The sequence below is a fragment of the Phocoena sinus genome, chromosome 8 (genome assembly GCF_008692025.1).
Source record: "Phocoena sinus isolate mPhoSin1 chromosome 8, mPhoSin1.pri, whole genome shotgun sequence".
In the NCBI taxonomy this organism is placed as follows: domain Eukaryota; kingdom Metazoa; phylum Chordata; class Mammalia; order Artiodactyla; family Phocoenidae; genus Phocoena; species Phocoena sinus.
In genome coordinates, this window is record NC_045770.1 from 18,471,788 (window position 1) to 18,481,628 (window position 9,841).

Consider the following 9,841-nt stretch of genomic DNA (forward strand, 5'->3'; position numbering starts at 1 on the left):
CATGGCATTCACCTGAAATGTACCAGAGCAGAAGTTAGGGATGCAAGGCAATTTTTCCTAAGAGAATACCAAACAATATTTTTGTATACTGAATGTCTATGGACATTCTTCCCACCAAAAAAATAGTTTTAACAGGATAAACAAAAACACAACTACATTACAACAACTCACTTTTCCTATTATCAAACTTCAAACAGCAACACATGCAACAAAAATAACATGAAATAATTTAGTCAGGTATCATAGTAATCAAGTTGTAACAGTGTTCTGGGGTATAGTGATCATGACTAATTTTTAAAAGTTATTTGTGGAATTCCTGTGATGTATTCAAGGTACATAGTTTAAAATATTCTTATGTAGAAGTAAGCTACGCAAACCTTATATTTGCTCTTCCTAAGTGCTTTTTAATAATGATCTTTAGGTGTTCTAAGACCAGATTTAAAGGGCAAGAAGACTTGAGGTTGGATTCTGTCCTAGAAATGTTGATTCATCTCCTTGCATTGGGGTGAGAAGGAGGGAAGGTGGAGGCTGAAAGGCAGGCTGGTTCCGACAGCACCAGTGAGTGCCTTTATTGATACCTTGCCCTTTGCACAGTGTGTCAGTGAGGAGGTGACATTTGCTCGAGGCTTAGCTCCATTTGTCACTGAAGGGGTACTCTGGGTACTGGCAGAACACAAACTGACAAATGGAAAAGAGGCTTTGGGTTGAATGCTGCTATTCTTAATATTATTAATGGGTCCAGGTTTTTAGACCTGTAGTCTAGTTAGTGAATAACCGCTGAGAATCTATGCCATCTAGAGGAATGGTGTTCTCAGCAGTGACCAAGGCATCTGTTCTCTCCAGGTGTAGTTTTTGCTGCTGACTCTCCCTTCAGGTGCACTGAGTTTGAATTTTTTTTCTCATTGCCAATATATCCTTCTGCATTTCTGTTGAAACTGTGTTTTCCTTTTAGTGCTGTTCAACTTTTCTACTCAGTGAGGAATATCTTCCATTTGTTCCATGATGTTGTACCAACATATCACAAGTATGTGCCACTGTGTCTGACTTCTGTGTAATATTGTAGATCTAAAATGTTTGTGAGTCAGGTTAAAACCAGTAATTTTATATTCCCACCAAAGATAATTGGTTACTAAAATTCACAATAAAATGCAGTAAACATTTACATTACACGTTTAAAGGACATTGGTCATTTATTAATAAATTAATAAGGGTACTGTAATCTTGCAGTATAGTAGGTGACACAGATTTAAAGACTCAAAAGGACTTTACCAACTGTTACTGATGGTAGGTACTTGCAGAACTGCCTCACCTTATTTGGTTACAAAACAAAAGGTCATCCATCACTCCATATTGCTATCCAGTAAACATCCCACATTTTCCCTTGGCATTCATAGCTTTGCAGACTTAATACCACAAGAGATTGCTATTTAACTGTCGATCAGCTGCTCTTAGCAATCTTAAGCTGTATTTACCTAATGTCTTGGTTTTTTAAGGTTTCTCTTAATATTAATCTCAGAAGTTACTCATAACTTTAAGCCTCCAGGAGTTCTCTCTGTTATCCAAATTAAGTGTTTTGGATACCTTTTACAAATTTTTTAAATAATATGTCAACAAAACTATTCCTTAGTCAAGGACTCTGGTTTCAAAGAAAAAAATCAGTTTATTGTTTGTAGTATTTTTTAGTTCAGATTTTTGAACAATTGAGATGTTTTTAAGTAGGGCCAGTTATTGTTTTTATTCTAAAAGACAGCTTATTTATTGTAAACATTATTTTTATTTGTATTCTCTTTGCCGTGGCTTAAAACTTTTATTTTACTTCCTACTTAGGTAAAGGAAAAAAAACATCTTCGGGTCAGTTAATAGCCACGTCCTTGGGGATTCAGAGACAGTTGGCTTAGGGGTTTTCACACTTAGAAACATTTTTCACACTGGTGTGGAGTTAGATTTGCCTCTTTTTCCGCACTGTATGATCTGGGAACTTTATGCTAGACCAGTGGTTTATAAACTTCAGTGTGTATCAGAATCACCAGGAAACCTTGTTAAACTACAGATTGCTGGATCCCATGCCTGAGGTGTCTGATCAGTAGGGCTGGGGTAAAGCCTAGAATTTTAAACAAATTTCCAGGTGATGCTGATGTTGCTTGTCAGGGGACCACACTTTGAGAACCACCGTTCTAGATTAGCGTTCACAGCTTTGGCAGTATTTTAGACTCTTTTATGGACCTTGAAGAATATATTTGCTTAGGCCCTACCCCTAGAGATTTTGATTTATAGGTATGGTTTAAGATTAAACATATCTCTGTTTTTTAAAGCCCTACAGTGATTCTGATGTGTAGCCCAAAGTGAGGACAACTGTCTTAAGATTGTCAGTTTCCAATTTTGTATATTCTAGCCTGACATTGAATCAGCAAACTAGGAAGTATTAATTGAATGACTGCTAGTGGATATGTAGCAGAGGTATAAGACAAGATCTCTTCCCAAGCTGGGTAGGTAGACTAATATGTGCAGAAGAATTAGAGCAGTGATTTTCAATCTTTTATGAAAATTTAAAATCACATGGGAAGATCTTAAAACATATAAATGCCCTGGCTTCACTCAGAGGTTGTGATTTAATTTGTTTGGGGTGAAGTCTAAGCGTCTCTATATTAAAATTTCTCAGGTGACCCTAATCTGTAGCCAGCTTTGAAAACTAGTGAATTAGAAAATAGTTGAGTGCTTCATTATACGAATGAAATGGGGATTTGGAGAAAGGGGAAGCAAACATGTATTTCCACAGACTTATCAGTGTTAGATTTCAAGGGAATTATTATGTACAGCTATGCCAGGTTTCTAGTATAAAGAGTTGACACAGGTAAACATCTTGATTCCCTTGTTGTTTTCTGTTAATCACCAGGATAGTTTTAAAGGATAAGGTCCCATGCAGGCAGAACAACCTCAGTGACTGAGTGGGTGTGCTGAGGTTATGCCTTGTTATGTACAGCATTTATACAGTAGACAGTGATTAGCACCTAGAAATACGTTAAAAGGGTAACTTTTCATCAACCCCAACTTCAGTAACAGGAGATTTCTTTCTTTTCCTACGCTTCCTCCTGACCTAGGGAGAACCTTCAAAAACTGCCCCAGTTGGCTGCCATTCACCTCAACAACTGTATGTATATTGCTCACCACTTGCTGACCCTCGGCCATCAGTTCAGATTACGTCTTGCCCCCATTCTGCGTGATGGCACTACTACTTTTGTGGATCTTGTACCTGGCTTCAGGAGACTTGGTAACTGATCCTTTAAATTTAGGAAGCATATTGATAACGCAGCTTATCAGACTAGTATCTTTGTAATTTATGAATGCAGCAGTTAGAAATTAGGTGGTGGTCCTGAGCTGTACTGGAAAGTGGGAGGGCATTTAATTTGCAGGCGTTCCCAGTTATTTAGTTTTATAAAGTGAATGCAGTCTTTTGAAAGCATTACTTTTTCATGACGTGATTTCATGGTACATTAGTGTTCCAGACTGCATTGCTGGTGTGCAGTGAATTCACCAAATCAGAGTTATGTCAGTGGAGCGACACATAACTAAGATGTAGTGTGACCATTCTGTCAGCGTTGTTGGTAAGAGCTCACTCATGACAGTGCTTATTCTTTTGCAAAACCTCAAACTAGCTTATACCTCTTATACCTCCTTTAGCTTTACTTCTGATTATTAAAAATCAAAAGAAATGTGGGGTAAGTCAGTAATGATAGCCTAAGAAAAGCAGAGAATCTATATGATTTACTTAGCTTTTCAATTCCTGACTTTTCCCTTAGGTGGTGTAGATATATCAGAAAAATAAGCAGTTACTTCTACTGTATAAGCAGTTTTTCTTATCTGACTCTGGACAAACTGTTGGAAAAGACTTACTATCCTGAGGGTGGGCTTGGAGGGACCGGCTAATGTATTAGCAGTGATGCTTCCAGTAACCTTAGGGCAACCTTATGATGTTATCTAACAAGCAGTTGTTTTCAAATAGGCAGAATCTGATATTTGGTTCATGCTTGTGTCTCCTCTTCCACCCTGGTTTTGCATTGTGTAATTGAACAGCTTTTAGAATTCTTTATTCTCTTTTCTTATTATAGGGACAGAGTGTTTTTTGGCCCAAATGCGGGCACAGAAAGGAGAACTTCTGGAAAGATTATCAAGTGCTAGAAACTTTTCAAACATGGACGATGAGGACAATTATTCTGCAGCAAGTAAAGCAGTCCGACAGGTGGGAGGCTGTTGTTCCCTCTGGAATTTGTACTCTTCCTTTAGATGCTCCCCCACCTTGTTTTTTAAGCAGCAAAGAGTATGTAACAGGTAGCTCAGTTCATGCCCCAGAACTCCCATTGGAAAATGTGGCTACCTTTACAGTCTTGTATACGATCTTTCCCTTCCCCTACCCCACCAAGTCAACAGGAAGCTATCTTCCCATCAAGCCACTAGTGATGGGAATAATAAGTCTGTCATAGCAAGTATTTAACCCATGAACTTAGGTTTGGGAAATTTGAAATACTAGCTTTCATCTTAGAAAAATGCCTCTCTCTCCTAAGTGACTTATCTTTTTACTAGTTTTCCCATCCTCAGAATAAGTCAGTTTTTCATCTAGCAGAGATATCACTAGGGTGAAATTTCAAGAAGCACATGTTCTTGATTACTTTACCTCACCGTTATATAACACCTCTTCTCCCATACACACACACACACACACACACAAGCAGTCACACAGTAAATGTAAATCTAGAAAAATGTGAGTTGTAACAATCTCTCTTCCATGTAAATATCTGTATTCTTCTGACAGGTATTGCACCAACTGAAGAGACTTGGAATTGTGTGGCAGGATGTCCTGCCAGTGAACATATATTGCAAGGCTATGGGGACTTTACTCAGTACAACAATTTCTGAGATCATTGGCAGAATCACTGCCCTAGAGGTAAGGGCCATTCGATGTCTCACCAGACTTGAGATGCAGTTCTTGTTCCAGATTGTCACTTTCCTAAGGAAGTGATGTTGAAGTCTCATCTTTAGTCAACACAGATGGTAGAAGAAATTGTTCATGTTTCATGTCTAGCTCATTATACTGTTATTTTTTTCACTTTCGTCTTAATTCTGTTTTGCTGGAGAGTTGCTAATCTCTATCTTTCATACCTGTTCAAGAAAGCAAGATTATGCTGCTTCTCCATCTAGCATCTGTGTAAATTATGAATGAGGAAGTTGGAAATGGGGCAGTGCTCCCAAAATGTAAAGTATGAAGTCATATATACTTAACGTGTACGTGAACTAAATAATTTAGTAAAGTGAAATGCAGCCTTGTGCAGGTACCACTTTACCAACACACACGTGTGATCCTACAGGAAAGTTGCCTGGACTCTGCCGGCTGATACCTCTGAAGTATAGATTGGCTAAACCCTTGTGATAACACTCCCTGCTTTGCAGCAAACTGCACCACATTCTATTGGAGAAATGGATTTTTTCATGCAGGCAAACTGAATTACCGACAATCTGTTGAAACATATTTTGTGTCATTCTAGCTTTAGGAGTGTTGTCAGAACTGATGAAATCTAGTGTCTAGTAAGGTGTGCTAAATTGGTTGGAAAACATCTTGCTGTGGCTGACCCCCTGAATAGTTTACACCAAAGATCTGCTTTTTACTTACTGCTAAGCTGGCCCAATTCTGTTCTGTTGTGTTCCCTTTGTGCAAAATCAGGACATCTCTACTGAAGATGGTGATAGATTGTATTCCTTATGCAAAACAGTGATGGATGAAGGACCTCAAGTATTTGCACCTCTGTCTGAAGAAAACAAGAACAAGAAATATCAAGAAGAGGTTCCGGTCTACGTGCCAAAATGGATGCCATTCAAAGAATTGATGATAATGTTACAAGCCAGCCTGCAAGAAATTGGGGATCGGTGGGTAAAATCCTTCTATAGGATTTATATATCTCTTCACAGCTGTAATAGAGTATTAGTGCCATTGAGAGCAGTGCTTCTCTCTGTTTCTTAATATTACTCAAGAAAGTTTCATATTGAGTAGCAGTAGGTGGGGCCTTTGCATGGTCTATCGTAGTGTGGATCTCATGACCATTTTCTCATATTTGATAGCGTGAAGACTTCTTGTTTCTATTGTTTTGGTCTTGAGCACGTTGTTTTGTCATGCTGTACGTATGATCTTGTACCTCTTGCACTTACAAGGAGTACAACCATCTGGCACCTTGGATGGAAATTCTTGCCCATTTTAATCAACAGTGGATGCATTTTAAGATTGGCTTTGATATGTTAACAGAGAAGTGACTTTTATCTGTAAGGATATTCAGCATCAAACCATTGTTTGATTGACCGGCAGTTTTTCTACAGGGAGTAAAGTAGTTTTAGAGATTCAGCACCACACACGTAGAAAGGATTCATCTTTTCTTAAATATAGTAGATGATGTTTTCTCTCAATACCATCAGTTAATGTTGCTGTGCTCTGTAATTGTATGCTATGTCGTATCATACTGAGTGTGTGAAGGTCATTAATACTACGCAAAAACTGGATAGATGTGGGCTAGTTATACATCCTTGGACGCTTTTATTATTGTCTTGGTATATTTTTAACAAGCATGCATACCTTGTATAGGGAACTCACTGAATAGGCATTAAGGTCCATATCCATCCCTATAGCTACTTGTCTGTCTGCTTTGGCTTGGTTTATTATAGATGCCCAATTACATTAGACTAGTTGTCCTAGATGTGTCTGAGTTGTTCCCAGCAAATACTATCCATTCTAAAACAAGGTAAATGAGATTTTTTGCTTGAAAAAAAAAAAATCACATCAAAATACCTCTAACTACATTTAGTATAAAATTTGATTTATTCATTTGTTATTTACAAGTCCTTAGTGAGTTATGTCTTCAGGTAAGACTCCAGAGGGCAGCAGATAAGAATTTTTCTTTCGGCTGTTAAAGGGCCCTCTTGCAACCCAAGAATGATCGTTAATTCTTCGTTATGAGAAAAATTACAATACTGATATATCTCAGCTTCTTTTCTTCTGCCTAGGAAGATTTTTTTTCCTCCTAGAGATTTCAGTAAATATAAGGATGATAACTAATTGAGAAAAATTTTTTTACCAAGGAAACTATCTCCAGTTGTGTAGTTTAAACATTTAAAAATTATAAAATATACATGTGAAAGAGTACAGTATATATAACATATATTCACAGTTTAAAGAAAAAGAGTGAAATAAATGTTCATGTACCTATTGCTCAGCTTAAAAATATTACCGCTACCTTTGAAGACCCTTATGTACCCTTTTCTAAATCGTCCTCGCCAGAGGGGTAACCACTATCTTGAATTTTGTGTTATTTATCTCCTTGCTTTTCTTTATAGTTTTACCACATTTGCACATATCCCTAAATGGAGTCTTCTATAACTTGCTTCTTTTATTCAGAAAATTCTTTCGTGAAGGTATCTGTAGCTGCAGTTCGTTTTCACTGCTGTATCATATTCCATTATATAAATATTTCATAATTTTTTTAAAAAACTGAGTTATAATTAACATACAATATTATATTAGTTTCAGGTGTACAACATAGTGATTTGATATTTTTATACATTATGAAAAGATCACAGCAGTAAGATCAGTTACCATCCATCACCGAAGTTGTTACAATATTATTGACTATATTCCTCGTGTGTATGTTACATCCCTGCCTGTGACGTATTTATTTTATAGATGCATATTTCATGGTTTATCCTGTTGCTTCACATTTTCACCAGTATTTGGTATTATCAGACTTTAAAATTTTTGCTAGTCTAGTTGCTGTGAAATGGTAGCTCATTGTCATTTTAATTTGTATTTCCCTAAGTTCTAATGACATTGAGCATCTTTGTAGTGATGATTTTTCTTCTATTGTAAAATGCCTGTTTATATTTTTTTAGATTGGGACTCTGTGTGTTTTTCTTTTGGAAGTATAGCTGATGCACAGTATTATTCAGTTACAGGCATACGATATAGTGAGTCACTCTCTTTATAGTTATTATTGGCTATATTTCCTGTTATAGCCTTGGGGCTTATTTTATACACAATAGTTTGTACCTCTTAGTCCCCTACCTCTAAACTCCCCCTCCCCGCTTCCGTCTCCCCACTGATAACCACTGCTTTGTTCTCTGTATCTCTGAGCTATTCATATTTTTTACCCTTTATTCTACGGGGTTGTTTGTGATTTCATATGTATTTTTTATACTTATCCTTTGTCAGTTAAAATGTGTTGCCTGTGGTTCACTTTTTAAAGTAGTTACAGATCCCATTACTCTATATAACCATGTGAGGATGTGGTCGTAATTGTCAAGTTCAAACGGGCTTAGTGAGTATAGAATGAGGGAGAACAGTTTTATCTTCCTAACTTGGGCTCTTCGTCTGTCTATGCTGTTACCAAAATGCAGCCAAGAAGTAGAAGATGTCAAAGATACTGACTGGTAGATTCGTAAAGAAGGGGAAGAATGCCAGAACTTGTTTTATTTCCATTTTAAACAAATACACTCTTGGGATCAAATACGCAATTTAAAAATCTGGCTTATACTTAATAGGAAATAGAAATTGTGTTTTTCATTTTGCAGGTGGGCAGATGGAAAAGGGCCCTTGGCAGCTGCGTTCTCTTCCAGTGAAGTAAAAGCTTTAATTCGTGCCTTGTTCCAGAACACAGAAAGAAGAGCAGCTGCCCTTGCCAAGATTAAATAGCTCCATCTTCCTGAGAAAGCCGTGTCTTGAGCAGGTGGATTCCTTTCTTGGTGTTATTAGTCTTTAAAGACTTCTTGGAATCACCCGTTGGTTTTGGTGAACTGATATATCATGGAAGCTTGATTTCACCTAAGAACGCCTTACCTCCTGGCCTGTATGAGGCTTTGTTGAAGAACTGGTTGTTAGGATCAGATGTCAAATGAAGCACCTCAATTTGTTGACTTTTTAGCCACCCTCCCTTAATAAGAAACTATAGGGTGACATTGTTTCATGTTGCTTCCAGGGCCCTCTGGGCACTGTATCCATTGAAAATATAAGCCCTGGCCTTGGATCAAGGAATCCAGATCATTCCAAGAGTCAGGATAAAGAATTTGTGAGAGATGGGAGATATATTTTGGAGGGCAAGGGAACCATAAATTGATCTTGCAGGAATTAAGAAGACTTCCTTCAATATTTCTTTCCAATAAATAATGCTTTTCAGAGTTAAGGGTGAGTGTCTTTAATAACATGGGAACTTTGACAAAAGAGACCATCAAGTTTTCCTATCTTTTGTGCCATTCTTTTTATCGACATTTATGATCCTCACAGAGGACTCAATGACTTACCGTCTTTCTTCATGACACTATCTGATAATTTAACATTTCTTTCAGTGTAAAGTTTTGGCACTTTTTGCTATTTCAACTAAATTATATATTTTTTCTGGCTGAGCCACGTGGCTTGCAGGATCTTAGTTCTCCTACCAGGGATTGAACCTGGGCCCTCAGCAGTGAAAGCAAGGAGTCCTAACCACTGGACTGCCAGGGAATTCCCGGGCTAAATTCTATTTTATTGGTTGGATTTTTTTTTTTTTTTTTTGTCTTCTCAAATTCCCTGTTTTCTGTACCTTATCAAATGGCAAAGCTTTTAAATGTCAGTGTTCCTTCGGTATGTATGTGCCATGAGATGCTAACTCTGGGTTCGGTAGCCTAATCTTTTATTTGGTGGATGTGGGTAATCCTTCAGCTCAACTTTCTGTGTTTTTAACTCTTTGCGGCCATTGGAGGTTTATATTCTATTAAAATCATTCTCGGTAGGACTCTGGATTGTTTCTCTTCACCCTGAAATGTGGAATTCCGCTTG

General features: G+C 37.5%; 1 protein-coding gene across 3 annotated transcripts in view; it reads left to right on the forward strand.

The window, feature by feature from the left end:
- Positions 1 to 9,209, forward strand: part of ZW10 (zw10 kinetochore protein) — a 32,673-nt gene extending 23,464 nt beyond the window's left edge. The window contains exons 11-16 of one of the 3 annotated variants that reach the window (XM_032641363.1): positions 953 to 1,024; positions 3,099 to 3,268; positions 4,107 to 4,237; positions 4,808 to 4,939; positions 5,714 to 5,916; positions 8,602 to 9,209. In XM_032641363.1, coding sequence (XP_032497254.1) covers positions 953 to 1,024; positions 3,099 to 3,268; positions 4,107 to 4,237; positions 4,808 to 4,939; positions 5,714 to 5,916; positions 8,602 to 8,722 — 829 coding nt within the window. In that variant the 3' untranslated portion in view covers positions 8,723 to 9,209. Of the gene's footprint in view, positions 1 to 952; positions 1,025 to 3,098; positions 4,238 to 4,807; positions 4,940 to 5,713; positions 5,917 to 8,601 lie in introns of all 3 variants that reach the window. The other 2 variants (XR_004351182.1, XM_032641364.1) reach the window with 2 other exon arrangements.
- Positions 9,210 to 9,841: the final 632 nt, after the last annotated feature.